At 45.3% G+C, this 19547-nt stretch overlaps 2 protein-coding genes across 2 annotated transcripts in view; one reads left to right on the top strand and one right to left on the bottom strand.

The window, feature by feature from the left end:
- Positions 1 to 1927, top strand: part of LOC105487883 (family with sequence similarity 184 member B) — a 155001-nt gene extending 153074 nt beyond the window's left edge. The window contains exon 18 of the mRNA XM_011751518.2: positions 907 to 1927. Coding sequence (XP_011749820.2) covers positions 907 to 1000 — 94 coding nt within the window. The 3' untranslated portion in view covers positions 1001 to 1927. The remainder of the gene's footprint in view (positions 1 to 906) is intronic.
- Positions 1928 to 2710: 783 nt separating this feature from the next.
- Positions 2711 to 18133, bottom strand: LOC105487884 (mediator complex subunit 28). Its single transcript, XM_011751519.3, has 4 exons — positions 17948 to 18133; positions 12176 to 12242; positions 10465 to 10577; positions 2711 to 8556 (listed from the first exon to the last, which is right to left on the bottom strand). The coding sequence occupies exons 1-4, from the start codon at positions 18104 to 18106 to the stop codon at positions 8359 to 8361; spliced, it is 537 nt and encodes a 178-aa protein (XP_011749821.1). The 5' UTR covers positions 18107 to 18133; the 3' UTR covers positions 2711 to 8358.
- Between the last annotated feature and the right edge of the window lie 1414 nt (positions 18134 to 19547).

Raw genomic sequence — 19547 nt, forward strand, 5'->3', positions numbered from 1 at the left:
TAGATGGAGTCTTGCTCTGTCACCCAGGCTGGAGTACAGTGGCTGAATCTTGGCTCACTGCAAGCTCCACCTCCCGGTTCACGCCATTCTCCTGCCTCAGCTTCCTGAGTAGCTGGGACTACAGGCGCCCGCCACCTCGCCCAGCTAGTTTTTTTTTGTATTTTTTAGTAGAGACGGGGTTTCACCGTGTTAAGTCAGGGTGGTCTCAATCTCCTGACCTCGTGATCCGCCTGTCTCAGCCTCCCAAAGTGCTGGGATTACAGGCTTGAGCCCAGCCTATCACCTTGGAATTCTAAAGCCTCTTAATCAGGCTGGGCTCAGTGGCTCACGCCTGTAATCCCAGCACTTTGGGAGGTGGAGGTGGGTGGATCACCTAAGGTCAGGAGTTCGAGACCAGCGTAGGCAACATGGCAAAACCCATCTCTACAAAAAAATACAAAAATTAGCTGGGTGTGGTGGTGTGTGCCTGTAATTCCAGCTCCTCGGGAGGCTGAGGCACAATGATCATTTGAATCCAGGAGGCTGGAGGTTGCTGTGAGCCGAGATCATGCCACTGTACTCCAGCCTGGGCGACAGAGGGAGACTCTGTCTCAAAAATAAAAATAAAGTCTCTTAATCTGTAGGTTTGGTTAATCCTGCATAATTATCAGAGCTACAACCACTGAGTCTCAAAGGAACAATGGAGAACCAAACAATGGTGAACCTTCTGTTTTCAAAATGAGGATTAGGAACTCCCTCCCCAGCCCCATCCTTTACAACTTGTTTCCCACTACTAATGTTGGCCGGTCCCATTCAGGTGTTCTAAAGAGTAAACATGCAGTTACCTTTCCCTGAAAAGATGGTGGGTATTAAGCTGTTTCGTGCATAATTTTCAAAACCATATAAAAAACCTTTTTTTGTTTGTAGGACACCAGATGGTGAAACGGCCCAGCCCAAAGAAGCCCAGCAGAAACAGGGCTCTCCGCACCAGGAATGGTTTACCAAGTACTTTTCTTTCTAAGCTAATCTTTGGGATACATCACAGAGGATACTTGAAAAACTTTTCTTTTAAATCATCTGATTGAAGGAATGAACTAAAACCGACCAACCAAATAATATGCTTGTAATATGATTTATATATGAGAGCTAAAACAAATTTTGGCATTAACACTCCATACTGCTCTGCCAGGCACAGTGGCTCACCTCTGTAATCCCAGCACTTTGGGAGGCTGAGGCAGACGTATCGCTTGAATCCAGGAATTTGAGACCAGCCTGGGCAATATGGTGAAACCCCGTCTCTACAAAATACACAAAACTTAGCCAGGCATGGTGGTGTGTGCCTGTGGTCCCAGATACTTGGGGGACTGAGGCGGGAGGATCACTTGAACCTGGGAGGCAGAGGTTGCAGTGAGCCAAGATTGAACTCCTGCACTCCAACCAGCCTGGTGACAGAGGGAGACCCTGTCTCCAAAAAAAAAAATTGTTCCATGGGTCCATGGTGAAGGTTCATTACAAATATCTTGACATTAAACAAACCAGTGTTATTAAAAAGCATCTATAGGAAAATGTTATTAGCATTACTAATGACCTGTATGTTGTATTTCTAGTGTCCATAACATCATACTCCATTTTGTAGAATATCAGACTTTGTGATTTCCATGATCTACTTTAAAAGTGGTTGTACTTGTCCTTAGGATGCTAGTCAACTCCACTGGAAAGCTGTTTCTATGTAAAATGATGCAATTCCAAAATGCACATCTAACCTCAATAGGAAGATGAGTAAAAGTTAAAATAAACAGGAAAGTCAACTAAAAAGAAAACAAACCAAACCTACCAGAAATGGATGGTAGCATGCTTGGACTGAGTATTTTCACTTCCTTGGTCTAAGACAAGCAGCAGATTATAGATGGGATGACACCTACCTCTAAAAGGGCTTTGCAAGGATTAAGCAAGATAACATAAGTTAACATGAATTGGAATTAAGTACCACAAGGTTTTTCTGTAAATAACCAATCCTAGCCCAGTTACAGGTCTCAATGTAATGACTGTAGTGTCAACTTGATCATTTGTGAAGGTCTCTAGACTATCTGTTCTTTGAAGTCAAAGATTGTGCACATGGCTCATGCTGTAATCCCAACACTTTGGGAGGTGAGGTGGGAGGAGAGCTTCAGGCCAGGAATTTGAGACCAGCCTGGGCAACACAGTGAGACCTCCATCTCTACAAAAAATAATTAGTCCAAAGAAAACAAAAAAATAAAAATAGTAAATAAAAATAGTAATAATTAGCCAGGCACAGTGGTGGGTGCCTGTAGTCCCAGCTACTTGGGAGGCTGAGGTAGGAGGATAGCATGAGCCCAAGAGTTCGAGACCAGTCTGGGCAAGATAGTGAGTGAGACCCCATCTCTACAGATAAAAAAAATATTTATATCCTGAACCTCTGGTCTTTGGGTTTGAGCCATTTGCCTCATGGTGTGTTGCTTCTTCATTGCATGAATTCCCAGTGGAATAAAAAGGAACCGGAATGGCTGTTCACGGTGCTGTCCTTGCTCTCAGTCCACACTGATTTGTCTCACCTTCTGATGGAGCAAGGTGATTTGACAAGACTCAGTACAACTTTTAGGGGGCAAAATATTTTTTCAGTCTTTGGTGCTGGCCCAGGAGGTGGCCCACAAACCAATGTTAATTCTATGCATTGTCAAATCTTTGCTCTTTAAATAAAACTTTGAACAACTGGGCAATAAAAATAGTTGACTTGTATTGATTTTCCACAGAAAGGTAAAATGAGATGAAGACAGCTTGGAAATAGAAAGTTCACTTCACATTAACCTCAATCACATCACCTTAAAAAAAAAGCTGATTACACATTATAACTGTCAAACAAACTTACATATTAAAGGTAAATTTACTGCCTAATCAAAAAGAGGCCCCAATACATTTTTAAATACAAACACTTGTCATCATACATTAACACGCCATATTGTTTTTCATTACCAAGTATTTTTTGTGAGTTTCCTGCTTAGAGTGTCTTAGTTCGTTCAGGCAGCTCTAACAAAATATCTTACTTATACTGGATAATTTATAAACAATGGAAATGTGTCACTCACAGTCCTAGAGGTGTGATCCCCGGGCAGGAAGAGAATTTTACTAATTAAGACTGTACATCTGTTTTGACTCCTTTCTTGTTGCAGGCGCCTGAAATATCTTCTTAAATTTCTAAATTCTACCCTGCAATGATTATATCTTTGTTAACAAAATCTTTGCATGCTTCTATAATTTTTTCTTGAGGCCATATGCCTTGAGTATTGAAGTAAGGCATTTAAGGACACAAACTTAAGCTTTTTGTTTGATATTACCAAACTGCCATTCAGCAAGTTTCTAGCAATTTACACCCTTACCTGCAGTAAATGAACCTGCTGTGCCCAACACTATTGACAAAGAAATACAATTTGATAGATAAAACATTCTGTTTTAGTTTGCGTAATGATTCCATCAATCTCTCAAGAGCAGAGTGGTCTAGAGATGACAGTGATGGCGCAGAAGTGACAGACAATGGAGATGAAGAGAAATTATCCAATTCAGGATTAAGTTAGGAGAGAGAAAAAATGGGATATTATGACGTATGGAAGAGGTAACATGTTCCTGTAGCAAAACTGAAAGGAATACTATCTGTTCCACATGAATGCAAACTGTTTTGTAATTGGGGTAGGTAAGAATGGATTCACCTAGTCAATGGCTTGCACACCACATAGTTGAGCCCTTAACTGCTCTAACATTGATGTAATATCCAACCCAGCAATTGTGATTGAGACTACTTGGTTAATTTTTCTCCAGGATCCATCTGGATTCTGCAGACGAGGCTGGCAAATTAAATGGAACTATGATAAGGACCGTCTTACTGCATCTGTCAGATTTCCAAGGGTAGCACTGATCTTGACTGTCACCTCACCTCCACCCTCAGGATGCAGTATCATTTGTGTGTTTTTGAGATGGAATCTTGCTCTGTCACCCAAGCTGGGGTGCCATGGTGCAATCTCAGCTCACTGCAACCTCCGCCTCCCGGGTTCAAGTGATTCTTCTGCCTCACCCTCCTAAGTAGCTGGGACTACAGGTACCCACCACCACGCTAATTATTGTACTTTTAGTAGAGACGGGGTTTCACCATGTTGGCCAGGCTGGTCACGAACTCCTAACCTCGAAGTGATCCGCCCGCCTCAGCCTCCCCAAGTGCTGGGATTACAGGCGTGAGTCACCGTCTGGCCTCAGTATTGGTTTTGATTATTTCTACCAGCGCCTCCAAGATAATGACAGAGGCCCCAGGCACTCACAGTCACCTCATCAGTTTCTCACTATCCCTCTGCAGGGAACTGACACTCTACTGTCCTTGTTGCAGTACTCCTCTTACCTCCCACAGGTTTGACTCCTCACATTCCCCTCCACAGGGATATTTTCCCAGGGCACCACTAGTGGAATCCTCAGCAACTGAGCCACCCCCTCGTGAGGTGACTGTCCATACCTCACACGCTGCTCCAGATGGGTTTTGCTGTCAGTTGGGCAGTGAGTGAGCCAGTCCCCAAGCCCCATGCTACTGCCTGTTCTCAGACCACATCCAGTCACAATTGTCTCAGTCAGGTCCTCCACCAGGCACGCCCCGAGACACAATGAGAAGCGCAAGACATTCACTGGGGGGTGTGAATGCCTTCAGCCAAAGCCCACCAGAAACGCCTGATTTGAACAAGGTGGGTCTATTCACCACAGAGAACCATGGGCTTCTCAGACAGAGAATGTCACAAAGAACCTCTTTTAGGATTCTGGCCCTGGTTGGGTGATTTCAAGGAAGTGACGATTCACTCGACTGGATGCTGTCAGAGTGGGGGCGACTGTAGGATTGAGCATCTCAATACATCTTATTTATAGGAAGGTGGACTAGCATAGGAATAAAGGTATAATTGCATATATATACATACATATATAGCAACTGTCACTCATTTTAACCAGGAGAAGGATGTTTGGTATTTTGTGAGTGGTAAACTGACCCTGAATTTTCTTTGTATGTGCTTAGACAAAATTATGAAGTGGTTTATTTTATCATGGCCTGAGAGCAACTTTAGAGTTGGTATTCAGAGACTGTTTATGTCCTACAGGAGAATGACATGACCGAACAGTGTTGTCAGCTTCTGAATGTCAGGGACAGGTGTTTTTTTCTCTCTTTTTCAGGAGAAACACCTATTTTGAGAAAGGGGAGAGGAAACAGAAGACAGGAAGAGCCTATGATGTAGGTCTGACAGGTGGGTCAAGGAACATTGGGGCAAAAGAAGGCAGGACAGCTCTGAAGATGTTGTGGCCGGGCTGATGGAAGCGCCCAAGCAGACTGCTCAGTATTTTTTTTTTCATTTTTATTTTTTTGACACAGAGTCTTGCTCTGTCACCCAGACTGGAGTGCAGTGGCTCGATCTCAGCTCACTGCAACATCCACCTCCTGGGTTCAAGCCATTCTCCTGCCTCAGCCTCCTGCACCCGGCCTCAGACTGCTTATTAGAGGAGTCCTGTGTCGAGCAGAAATGGCCTAGCACCTGGACCTCCACTGTGCTTGGTGACAGCCAGGACCAGCATGGCCTGGGCAGGAACATGGCGGCAGATCCCCAATGCCAGGAGCTTTTGTAACTGAACTCCTTGAAGCTGCTTTCTTGAAGGGAGGACTGAGCAGCACTCCTTCACAACCTCTAGAGGCCCACAACCAAACACTTGGGAATGTCAACAGTTAAGACATTTGGGTAGAGGAGAAAAGAGGAAAGAAGGGAAGATGAATGAAAAAGAATTAAGTTTAAGTAAAGAATATGAAGATGGGCTGGGTGCGGTGGCTCATGCCTGTAATCCCAGCACTTTGGGAGGCCGAGGCGGGCAGAGCACTTGAGGTCAGGAGTTCAAGACCAGCCTGGCCAATGTGGCAAAACCCTGTCTCCATTAAAAATACAAAAATTAAGGCCAGGCACGGTAGCTCACGCTTGTAATCCCAGCCCTTTGGGAGGCAGAGGCGAGTGGATCACGAGGTCAGATCGAGACCATCCTGGCCAACATGGTGAAACCCCATCTCTATTAAAAATACAAAATTATCTGGGTGGGGTGGTGCATGCCTGACGGCTACTTGGGAGGCTGAGGTGGGAGAACTGCTTGAACCCGGGAGGCCGAGGTTGCAGTGAGCTGAGATCGCACCACTGCACTCCAGCCTGGACAGAATGAGACCCCATCTCAAAAAAAAAAATTAGCCCATCTACTTGGGAGGCAGGAGAACTGCTTAAACCTCTGGGAGGCAGCGGTTCTTCTGGGGGGAATGTCAAATGGCTGAAAAGGTCACCCACCAGCTTTGAGGTCGGGTGGCAGGAATGTCCTGCAGGAGGCAGTGCTGCCAGCTGCTGTTTGTAGAACACACAGGCTACCTGATGGCTGGGTTGGCCTTTCCCCAGCACTTGCCTGTGGCACCCCGTTGTGCCACTGCACTACAGCTTGGGTGACAGAGCAAGACTGTCTCAAAAAAAAAAGGCTGTCCTGAAGATGTAGGTAGGTTTATCTGTGGAGAGTGACAGCCCACAGGCAATCTGCATCTTGCAGCCTGACAAGGAAGCTGGAAGCTAAGTAGTATTCAAGAAAAAAGGCCCTCCTGGTGGAACTTTCTACCTTTCAAAGAGCTACCACACCCAAGACAACCTTGGCGTCTTAAGAACACCCTGGAACCACAGGTGGGTGGGCTGTTATCAACACACTGACCAGGGAAGAGAGGCGTGAAAACTCACTTCAAATCCTGCTTCTGTCAAGGGTTAAAGACTAACCTCTTGACTTTGGGCAAATCACTTAACCCTCCTAAATCCCATACTCTTCCTCCATAACCCTCCTCTTCCCGGAACAACAGAAATCACTAACACCTGAAGAATACTTGCTACATTCTAGCACCCTTGCTACTGACTTCCCATTCAACATCTCCTTTTTCTTTTTTGAGATGGAGTTTCACTCTTGTAGCCCAGGCTGGAGTGCAATGGCACAATCTCAGCTCACCACAACCTCTGCCTCCCGGGTTCAAGAGATTCTCCTGCCTCAGCCTCCCAAAGTGCAGGGATTACAGGCGTGAGCCACCGCGCCCGGCCTCAACATCTCCTTTAATCTGCAAAAATAATCCTGGAGGATAGGTCCTAGTCTTATCCCTATTTTACAGACTTTTTTATCCATCTGTGAAAATGGGGACAACAATATTGATTCTGTTATAAGCCTTCTAGAAGACTGAATAGGATCATTTACAGAATATGTGTGGCACAGATGTTTGTTTGAAAGTCGAAAGCCTGAAGCCTATGGACGGACCTTAGATCAAGCAACAAGCCAGGCCAGAACCCACCCTTGGACAATCAGAGCGGGAGTCTCTTCCAAGACATAATACTCCTCCACTCCTTTCTAGTCACTCTAGTCCCTTGGAGTCAAATCCACTGGCGACAACCTTCCTTAATGGAAAATGTTTCCCCTCCCAAAACGTAAAACAAAAATGAAACACGCAAACAAAACTCAAAACAGAAAGAGACAATCAGAGCAAGCTTTAGCACCTCTTAGCTCACCTATGCCCCCACTGTCATGCTACTGAAAACAGTGTCTGCCCCATTAAACAGATTCATTACTGCAGAATGTAATGAATGTTAGCGTATCACTGCTCCCACTATATCCTTCTCTGTCAAAAAAAAAAGTAAACAAACACCACGTAAAATATAAACATACCCCAAATAGAGGTCAGCATCAACCTAAGGATCCTAGTGTAAGATTACTACACTAACCCAGGAAAATTCCATCCTCTTCCCACCTATTTACAAAAATATCCTCATTGAGAGCTCTGGAAACATTACAAATATTGTATTAGATTCCTCTTCTTGAGGTAGTTCAAAGTCTTAAAACAGAGCAAATTTACATACTTTTCTACACACCACTGAGGGGTAATTATCGTAAGACCTACAACCAAAATCCCCATCTCCTGATTCTCAGGCTACTATACTCTTCTCCTTCAGATCAAACTACAGGAAACACACATACAAAGATGAAAAGTCATACAAAAATTTAAAAACAAAGCCACCATAGAAAAGAATCTGTATCATCACACTCACAGTCTAAACTTTGCTAAAGACAAAAAGAAAAAAAAAATTGGTTTATCCAAGCTACAGACATGTTATAAAGTACTCAAGAAATTAACAGCTTATAAAAATAGTGGAAAAATTTTCAATGCAAGCATAAAACTAAAATGAACTCATTATCTGGCAAAGAGTTCTTCCAAAATGTCAAGTCCCCAGGAAGGGATATGTGGCCAACCTCACGCACCAGCCCACTCATAGGCCAAATGCCTCTGCCCTTTGCTCACGTTGGCTTCAGAGGTGCAGGGATGTTGGCAGACGCCTGCTCCAGGTAGGCCAAGGAGCCCTGAGGGATGTCGGCGGGCTTTTTGTGCTGCACGTTGATTTCCTCCAGCACCTGCTGCCAATGCCTCAGCTTTGTCAAGTGCTTCTGGACTAGCGCGTCTTTCCGCTGTAATTCATTCCTTAGCTCCGACACATCCTGCCGATGAAAGCAATGGAGTAAGTCAGAGCAAACTCAAGAAAAACACACACAGTTCTGGTTGGTTAAAAGGCTAACAATTCAAAACAAAGAGAATCCATTAAACCATATTAAGCCCACTACTCTCCTTGGCTCCATTATTTAATTAACCCAAATGATAGATTCTGACATAAGTTTATATGGGTTTTTTTTTTTTTTGAGACGAAGTCTTGTTCTGTCACCCAGGTTAGAGTGCAGTGGTGCAATCTCGGCTCACTGCAGCCTCCACCTCCCGGGTTCAAGTGATTCTCCTGCCTCAACCTCCTGAGTAGCTGGGATCATAGGCACATGCCACCACACCCGGCTAAATTTTGTATTTTTAGTAGAGATGGGGTTTTGCCATGTTGGCCAAGCTAATCTCGAACTCCTGACCTCAAGTAATCCACCTGCCTCAGCCTCCCAAAGTGCTAAAGTGCTGGGATTACAGGCGTGAGCTACCACGCCCGGCCTATGTTTATTTTTCTTATAGAAAGTAATATGCAAGTTACAAAATTGAAAAGAGCAGCCAAAAAGAAATCAGATTGATATGGTTTGGCTATGTCCCCACTCAATCTCATCTTGAATTGTAACTCCTACAGTTCCCAAGTGTTGTGGGAGGAACCTGGTGGGAGGTAACTGAATCATGGAGGCAGGTCTTTCCCATCCATGCTGTTCTCCTGGTAGTGAATAAATCTCACGAGATCTGATGGTTTTAAAAATAGGAGTTTCCCTGCACAAGTTCTTATCTACCGCCATGTGAGATGTGTCTTTCACCTTCTGCCATGATTGTGAGGCCTCCCCAGCCACGTGGAACTGTAAGTCCATTAAACCTTCTTCTTTTGTGAATTGCCCAGTCTCAGATATGTCTTTATCAGCAGTGTGAAAACAGACTAATACGCAGACTCTATCCCATCCTGGTCCCCAGCCACCCAGTACCTCTCTCCAAAGGTTACTGCTGAGAACCTAAAACACTGAAAATCTGAAACATTTGTTAACAACTGTTTACAAAAAACTCCACACCACTATTCTATCACTTCAGATTATGAACTGTTAAAATTACATTTTCAAGAGCTTTTTATGAACAACAGCATTACATCCTTTACTAAAGACCCAGTTTTGGACATATCTGCATTGTTATTCAAGTATTCACATCAGGAAATGATCTGACATGATAAACTGTAAGAATATCTATCCCCAACAACTGGTATCATGAAAGAAAAGAGACTTTTTGATTAATTGGGACTAGTTACTTCAAAAATTGCCCCCAACCAGTAATCTCAATTCAGTGTTTCTCACTGAGGGCATCGCTGGCTTTTTGGGCAGGACGATTCTTCACTCTTCCACATGGCATGGAGCAGATCCTAGCCCAACCCATTCAATGCCATTAAAGCTTCCCAAGTCATCGTGGCAACCCCAACACACTTCCAAATGTCCTAGCTTAGAACAACTGCGATCAACGAAATCCTGAGTTTCCAGGAGCCTGGGTCGAACACTACTTTCTGATTTCTTGGATTCCTGTGTGCAAGGCACTGGCTAAGGCAACTGGGGACACAGATCTCAGTTTTTGTCAAAACAAGCCTATATATGTTATGGCTTTTTATCCTTTTTTCACATGGCAGAATCTTTTAAGAAAAATCTTTCCTGAAGGCTAATGTATGACACAAGTCACATCAGAGCTGTTCTGTCTGACACTCTGCTTTTGGACCCCACTCCTTGGCTCTACTTCTTGTTCAGGTTGTCCCAAACATGGATGACTAGCCACATTTCACACTGACCTATAAAGCCTGAATGAAACTCACGGGAAACAGGTACATCTCATTTAAAGCATAAAAGGATTCCTGGCACCACTTAGTTATTCCTATAGAGCTAAGGTGAAAACTGAGTCCATACCTCTTTGATAACTTGCTCTGGTTTCTGGACAGATAACTGCAATCTTTTTTGTAAGAAAAAACACTCTGTCTGTCTTGCAATATCCAGAAACTTCTGGATACACTGATCAACACCTAAAAAAAAAAAAAGGACCAAAATTATTAAAATAAGAAAAACAACAGACTCATGTATCTCCCTCATAAATGAATAATCAGAAGGTAAAAACAGAGCTTTCTCATAGACAACTCAGGGATTTTAATCTTGGCCACAGCAGTAGTAATAACCCCCAACTTCTCATGTGTTAACCAACATTAAAGAGCAGATAATTTGTGCTTTTCTCAGGTTAAAAAAAGACCTTAATACAGTATAAAAGCCATGAGATCTTTAAAAAGACAATGCAGCTGGGCACGGTGGCTCAAGCCTGTAATCCCAGCACTCTAGGAGGCCAAGGCGGGCAGATCATGAGGTCAGGAGATCGAGACCAGCCTGGCCAACATGGTGAAACCCCATCTCTACTAAAAATACAAAAATTAGCTGGGCGTGGTGGTACATGCCTGTAATTCCAGCTACTCAAGAGGCTGAGGCAGTAGAATCCCTTGAACCAGGGAGTCTGAGGTTGCAGTGAACTGAGATCGTGCCACCGTACTCCAGACTGGTGACAGAGCGAGTCTCAAAAAAAAAGACAATGCAGAGGCTGAGCGTGGTGGCTCATCCTGTAATCCCAACATTTTGGGAGGCTGAGGCAGGAAGTCTGCTTGAGCCTAGGAGTTTGAGACCAGCCTGGGCAATACAGCAAGATCCCATCTCCACAAAAAAAATAAAAAAACAAATGTGGTAGCTCACACTGTGGTCCCAGCTACTAGGGGGCTGAAATGGGAGGACTGCTTCAGCCCAGGAGGCAGAGGTTGCAGTGAGCAGAGATCATGCCACTGCATTCCTTAAAAGCATGAGAGAGCAAGACCTCTGTCTCCAAAAAAAAAAAAAGAGAGAAAGACAATGCAGAGATCCAGCAATTAGCATCATAATTTCCAGTTAAAATGGCACATATAAGGCTGGGCGCAGTGGCTCACGCCTGTAATCCCAACACTTTGGGAGGCTGAGGTGGGTGGATCACCAGAGGTCAGAAGTTCGAGACCAGCCTGGCCAACATGGTGAGAACCCCGTCTCTACTAAAAATACAAAATTAGCTGAGTATGGTGGTGCATGCCTGTAGTCCCAGCTACCTGGGAGGCTGAGACAGGAGAACTGCCTGAACCCGTGAGGTGGTGGTTGCAATGAGCACTCTAGCCTGGGCAACAAAAGTGAAACTCCATCTCGGAAAAACAAAAAAGAAAAAGAAACATGTAAAATATAGTACGAAGAAATCAGAAGCTCTGGTTACCTTTAGGGACAGAACTCGGGGAATAAAAAGAAGCACAGGGGACTTTTTTCTGTAAGACCTATTCCAAAAATAATAAAATTTTTTTGAAAAGCAGTACACACCATTGGTCTTCTTCTTTACCTAGTACCAGTATGAAAAGTTCATTATAAATGATTCATTATGGGTGATATAAGATGTCAATTAATAAACTGAACCAAGAGTCAGCAGCTCATAGAGATTATGTGCACACATTTCAGTCCCTGAAATATTCTCTTAGGATAAAAGCAGGACTGAAACACATGAAGTATAAAATTAGCAACTAGGAAATCTTGCTGAAGCCAAGAACATTGTGTACACAGAGGGAATGCTTACCAGTTCGAATTTCTTCCTGATCAGTGCCATTGACATAGTCCTGACTCACCAGAGACGCAAAGCAAGCCTGTGTAATAAAAACGTAGGAAAGAAAAAAATGTCATTCACACATCAAAAATTTTACTCCACAGGAAGAAATAACTTCTCCTGAAGTCATGTGATAAAGTGGCAGCATCTGTTTGCACGAGATGGCAAGACATCAGGCCAATGGAAACATTTGGTAAACTCAGTTTACCAATTAATTAGGCCCATGGAAGAAGCGCCAGGCAAATGAGCTGCCACCACATTTGGTCTCTGTCCTACCACATGCCCCTTCCCCGTACCTTATTCCACACCAGGCCCAGACACTCTTCCAGCCCCACTGTGGCCTCTTGCTGGTGCTTACACAACTCACATCACCACCCATTCAGGACTCAGGCCAATCTTCTCCCCCTCAGAGAGACTAGCCAGTCTACCCTTTCTAAACTGTGCCCCTCCTGCTCACGCTCCACACCCAAGCACAGTTTTATAGTTTTTCACATAATTAAGTGACATCATATCCATTATTTTCATCCATTATTATCTGTCCCCTACTAGTAGGTGGGAATTTTGTCTGTCTTGTTCACCATTGTCCTCCTAGTGCCTGGAACACTGCCTTGGCACAAGGGAAATGTTTAATAACACATATTACTGACTGACTGGACGGCCTAAAAGGACAAGGTTGGTGTCACATAGATAATCAAGTCCCAGAGAGAGTTATCTCTAAAGGGCACCTATACAGATGCAAATGTGAATCAGCCAAGGGGTTCTGCGCACAAGCAACTCTAAAGAAATGTACCAAAGCAGGCCCACTGCAGGAAGTGGGCAGGGAGATTGGGGAGGCACAGAAAGAGAACAGCATGGCAGCTGGAAGAGCAGGAGTTAGAAAGGAAGCCTCAAATACAGGAAAGCAGAGCTCTGTCAGCAATCAGCAAACTACACTTGGTGTGAGGCAGACAGATCTGAGCTCAAATTTAGAACATTATCTACACGTGAAGGCCCTTTGAGACGCAAAACTTCTGCCTGCCTGCAGCTCCCGCGCTTGATTTACAGAGAAAGTAAATCAGCAACACAGATTGCCCATTCTCGGGATTACTTTGAAAGTTGACTCCTGGCCGGGCACGGTGGCTCACACCTGTAATCTCAACACTTTGGAAGGCCGATATGGGCGGATCACGAGGTCAGGAGATCAAGACCATCCTAGCTAACATGGTGAAACCCCTTCTCTAATAAAAATACAAAAAATTAGCTAGGCATGGTGGCACGTGCCTATAGTCCCACCTACTCGGGAGGCTGAGGCAGGAGAATCGCTTGAACCTGGGAGGCGCAGGTTGCAGTGAGCCGAGATCGCACCACTGCACTCCAGCCTGGGTGACAGGGTGAGAATCTGTCTCAAAAAAAAAAAAAAAAAAAGGGGGGCCGGGCGTGGTGGCTCACGCCTATAATCCCAGCACTTTGGGAGGCTGAGGCGGGAGGATCACAAGGTCAGAAGACCGAGACCATCCTGGCTAACACAGTGAAACCCTGTATCTACTAAAAATACAAAAAATTAGCCAGGTGTGGTGGCGGGTACCTGTAATCCCAGCTACTCGGAAGGCTGAAGCAGGAGAATGGCGAGAACCTGGGAGGCAGAGTCTGCAGTGAGCCAAGATCACTGCACTCCAGCCTGGGCAACAGAGAGAGACTCTGTCTCCAAAAAAAAAAACAAAACAAAACAAAACAAAACAAAACGAAAGTTGACTCCTGTTGGGTTTGGGATGTGGGTAGGATGTACCTCCTTTGTGAGACCTATGGCTACTGGAAAATGTCACATCAAGAAGCCAACCAGTCACAAACTGGCCAAAAAAGCTGGGCCAGCTCCCCAGAGCCAGGAGGCCTACCAGATAGGGTGGCAGGAAATCTGATCTCAAGAATTTTACTGCCCTCCACCTGCTTAAGAAAAAAATTTGGGGTCAGACGTGGTGGCTCACGCCTGTAATCCCAACACTTTTGGAAGCCAAGATGGGTGGATGGTTTCAGCCCAAGAGTTCAAGACCAGCATGGGCAATGTGGTGAAACTCTCTACAAAAACAAAAATTAGCCAGGCGTAGTGGTGCGCACCTGCAGTCCCAGCCACTTGGAAGGCTGAAGCAAGAGGACCACTTGAGCCCAGGAAGTGGAGGCTGCAGTGACCCAAGATCGTGCCACTGCACTCTGGCCTGGGTGACAGAATGAGCCTCTGTCTCAAAGAAAAAAACAGAAAAAAACAGATACACAGGCCTTTATAGACAGTTGGACAGCTGTATTAAGAAGAGAACAGCCTTTTTTTTTTTTTTTTTGAGGCGGAGTCTCGCTCTGTTGCCCAGGCTAGAGTGCAGTGGCACGATCTTGGCTCACTGCAACCTCTGCCTCCCGGGTTTCAGTGATTCTCCTGCCTCAGCCTCCCAAGTAGCTGGGATTAAGGCGTATGCCACCACAGACCACTAATTTTTGTATTTTTAGTTAGAGATGGGGTTTCGCCATGTTGCCCAGGATGGTCTCGAACTCCTGACCTGAAGTGATCAGTCACCTTGGCCTCCCAAAGTGCTGGGATTACAGGCGTAAGCCACTGCATCTACCTAGAAAGAGAATAGCTTTTTAAAAGCATGGCTAAAACAGAGCCTTTGCCTGGAAAGTAAGTGCCAGTCCTCATTTCCACAAACCCAATAGCTGGCTTTGAGCAAGTAACTTGTCCTCACTGAGCCTCAGTTTCTCTATCCATGAATGGAGGAAATGGAACTAGATGGTCTCCAACGTTCCCTCCAAAATCAAGAGTGCATGAGCTCAATAAATTCCTTCCATCAAAGAGCATGTACTGAGCAGCTAGAATGAGCAGACAGAAACCTCAAGGGGTGGCACCCCAATAGGAATGAGAAGCAGGTAAGCAGGCGCTGCCATGTGCCACTGGAGGCTGTGAAAATTGAGGTCCACACAGAACACAAGGGAGGAAACAGGAAAAGTTCCAAAGAAAATGTGGCCTTTGAATTGAATCTTGAGACAAGACTAGACCGATCGTGATCACCCAGCAGCAGAGAGAGGATCCAGCTCGCACCTCTCCCACTCTCCTTCGCCTGGCTAAATCAAAATGCTTCTTTGGCTTTCATGCTCTCTGGGAAGCCTTCCTTGATGTACACACCTATATGTGCTCCCACAGTACCCTAGATTTCTTCTATCAGAGCAGTGATCGATCCTACAGCAAGGCAACTGCCTGCCGTTTATCACAAGCTTCCTGAAGGTAGGGACTGGTTTTCTCTGTATTCTCCGTATGGATAATCAAGTCCCAGAGGGAGTTCTCTCTCAAGGGCACCTACAGACACATATGTGAATCAGGCAAGGAGTTCTGTGCACAGGCAACTACACTACAGGCTCCTTCAATGTCTGACAAATGTTCATCTAGCACTTGCTATCTACTACCACTGTATTAGCCCTACAGGATACACAATGTGAGGGGTGGGGGTACAAAACAGGTAGTCTCTGACTTCATGCAGCCTGGTTTAATGGTAAGTATTAAAAAGGCCAGAGAAGGGTCCACTAAGGAAGTGATGCAATGAGCTGAGGAGGGGCCTGGAAGCCCAAAAAGAAAACAAATGGTACACATGGGAAAGTCTTGTGTGGCTGGAGTAAGAAAATGAGTCTCGGCCGGCCGGGCGCGGTGACTCAAGCCTGTAATCCCAGCACTTTGGGAGGCTGAGACGGGCGGATCACGAGGTCAGGAGATCGAGACCATCCTGGCTAAAACGGTGAAACCCCGTCTCTACTAAAAATACAAAAAATGAGCCGGGCAAGGTGGCAGGCGCCTGTAGTCCCAGCTACTTGGGAGGCTGAGGCAGGAAAATGCCGTGAACCCGGGAGGCGGAGCTTGCAGTGAGCTGAGATCCGGCCACTGCACTCCAGCCTGGGCAACAGAGCGAGACTCCGTCTCGGAAAAAAAAAAGAAAAAAGAAAATGAGTCTGAAGGAAAGAACTCAACATGCAAAGCCTGGGAGACCACACTAAACATCTTGATCTTATCTCAAGAGCAACAAGCAGCTACTATAAGTTTTTAAGCAGCAGGGTGCCGGGAGTCAACTTTGGCTAAGATTTGTACAGGGCCAGTCTTTCAACAAGTGCCCAGGACAGAGAGCCAGCTCCCCTCAAGAACAATGCTAGATGCTGCTCTAAAGCTCACCAGTCCCTTCCTTTACCACTTACCATCACCTCAAAGGCGTCTCCTCCTCCTCCTCTCCCTCCTCCTAAACGGTCTCAGTCCTTTAAATCATTTATTTCTGGCTAGGCACGGTGGCTTATGCCTGTAATCCCAGCACTTCGGGAGGCAGAGGAGGGTGGATCATGAGGTCAGGAGTTCAAGGCCAGCCTGGCTAAGATGGTGAAAACCCGTCTCTACCAAAAATAAAAAAAATTAGCCGGGCGTGTGGCGGGCGCCTGTAATCCCAGCAACTCAGAAGGCTGAGGCAGGAGAATCGCTTGAACCCGGGAGGCAGAGGTTGCAGTGAGCCGAAACTCTGCCACTGCACTCCAGCCTGAGGGAGTGAGACTCCATCTCAAATCATTTATTTCTAAATCTTTGTACATCCGTGTGGTAAAAGCATTTTGTCCATGCAGTCTGAATAATACAATCGCTTATAAATTACATATTTATAATTATAAATGTACCACTGTGCTATTAGATACAATATTAAAAGTCACAAAATTGGGATTTTTATTTAATTTAATTTTATTTTTTTGAGACGGAGTCTAGCTCTGTCACCCAGGCTGGAGTGCAATGGCGTGATCTCGGCTCACTGCAACCTCCGCCTCCCGAGTTCAAGCGATTCTCCTGCCTCACTCTCTTTCGTATCTGGGATCACAGGCGCATGCCACCATGCCTGGCTAATTTTTGTATTTTTAGTAGAGTCGGGGTTTCACCATGTTTGTCAGGCTGGTCTCGAACTCCTGACCTCGTGATAAGCCCGCCTCGGCCTCCCAAACTGCTGGGATTACAGGAGTGAGCCACCGCGCTGGACAAAACTGGGATTTAAATGTGGAAAAGTTAACTCCAATTTGAAGTTATATTACTTTATTACTAGACAGGAATAGCTCATCTTCCATTTTAAAGACCACTGGAAATCACCAGAGCACTTATTTTCACCTCTCTATCTTCCCTCAATACACAGTTCACCTTTCTCGCTACAAGGTAAACTCCTTGGGCAGAACTGAGATTGGGTCATCTGTGGCTCCCTCCCTCCCTCCCTAACCTCCACCATTCCTCTTTCCTCGGCCCCTCGTACCAAGCTGCGCCTGGTAATTTAAGGAAGTCAATTTCCCCTCATAAGAGTCTCTTTAGGATCGTTTAAGGGTGAAGCCCAGCGGAAAGGATACAGGACACAGTAGTGAAACTTTGAGCTCCGAAAAGGCTTAATGAACATGCAGGGATGCAAGAAACGGTGCTCAGGGATGAGACCGACGACCGGTTGGGATGGCAGCAGCCGGCTGGGAATCTGGAAGGGTTCCAAGTTTGGGGTTTAGGCAAACCGGGTCCACATTTCCAGAAATCTCGAGTTTACGCGCCCCCGCCAGCAGACCTGAATTGAATACGGGCCACGGGGAAGCCTAAAGCAATGACTTACGTTCTTTAAGCCTCAGTTTCCCTATCTGTAAATTAGTTGCTCGTATCCCTGGAGTAGATACGCGTACGCGCAGTTCACGTTTCAGAAAAAAGGAAAGGCTGGGGACAAAGACGCCCATGTCTTATATTACCTCGAAAGATGACTCCAACTCGTCCACCAAAGTACTGTTGGAAGGTCTAGGAGCGCCTGGAGCTGCCTGAAGAAGCGAAGCTTGGCCCGGAAGGCCCGGTGGGGCCTGAGGGGGCCCGGGTGGCTGCCCAGAAAACATACCCCCTAACGGAGCCGCCATGTCTGGAATGGCGCAAGAGAGGTCCACTGCGCCTGCGCGGAAGCCGCCTCAGAAGGTCAGGTGTCTGGTGTGCGATGCGTGGTCACGTGACAGGACCGCGCTGTGGAAGGATTCTGTTGCGCCTCCGGAGGGAGGATTTTTGATTCTTCTGTCTTCTCGTCTATCGCAAAACAGAGTTTACATGTATTTTCCTTTTTTCTTAGCTTAAGAATTGAAGACTGTGGCTGGATTAGACCTGGTTGTATGGAAAGGGGAATGAATAACTACAATGGAGCGAGTCCTCCCGCGAGAGTCGAGATACTACTATGCTAGTCCCGACTCTGCCCCAAATAACTGGAGAGACTTTGGCTAAGTCACTTTTTCTTTCCGCGGGCTGTTTACCGTTGGTAAAAGGAGAGGGTCACCCACTCTCTCCACAAACATTTGTTGAGTCATTGATTATAGCGGGAACAAGACAGGCAAAGTTCTTCCTGAATTCTGGTTGGTGATGGATAATGGAAACAACTTTGTTGAGGTTCCCAGCGTGGCCGGCACTGTTCTCTTTAGATGTTTATGGTTACATCAAAGAGAAAGTCACTGTGCTAATCTTTTTTTTTCTTTCTTTTTTCTCAGAGTCTCACTCTGTTGCCCAGGCCGGAGTGCAGTGTCATGATCAGGGCTCGACCTCCCGGGCTCAAGCAGTCCCCCCACTTCAGCCACCCAAGTAGCTAGGACCACAGGTGCGTGCCGTCGCGCCAGGCTTTTTTTTTTTTTTTTTTTTTTTTTTTTTAGTTGAGTCAGGGGTTTTACCATGTTATCCAGGTTGGTCTCCAACTCCTGAGCTCAAGTGATTCTCCCGCCGCGGCCTCCCAAAGTGACTAAATCACCTACCCCCCTCCTCCTTCTCTATCATACACATGCCAACTAGAAAATAAGTTCTATACATACATCAGAGCCTGCCTGTCTTATGCACCTGTATCCCCAGAATCTAGAATGGTGCCTGGCATAGATAGACATAATAAATACGTGATGACTGAAAGAACCAGAGGAGACTGCCAGGAGGAAACAAGTCCAGCAGTTTTCAGACACTTTTGGTCTCAAGACCCCTTTACACTCCTAAAAATTATTGAGGATCCCAAAGTTTTTGTTTATGTGAGTTAAGTCTGCTAATATTTATCTGATAAGTTAAAACTGAGACTTTAAAAAATCAATTCATTAAAAAATAATAAATTCATTACATATTAACAGAAATAATCTTTATTAAAACTAATACTCTATTTTTTAAAATAAGGAATAAATTAGTAAAAATAATGGCATTTTACTTTTTAGCAAGTATATATATATATATATATATATATATATTTTTTTTTTTAGACAGTGTCTTCTTACTCTGTTACCTAGGCTGCAGTGCAGTTTCACAATGACAGCTCACTGTAACTTCCGCATCCCAGGCTCCAGCAAT

This window comes from Macaca nemestrina, chromosome 3 (assembly GCF_043159975.1).
Source record: "Macaca nemestrina isolate mMacNem1 chromosome 3, mMacNem.hap1, whole genome shotgun sequence".
NCBI lineage: Eukaryota > Metazoa > Chordata > Mammalia > Primates > Cercopithecidae > Macaca > Macaca nemestrina.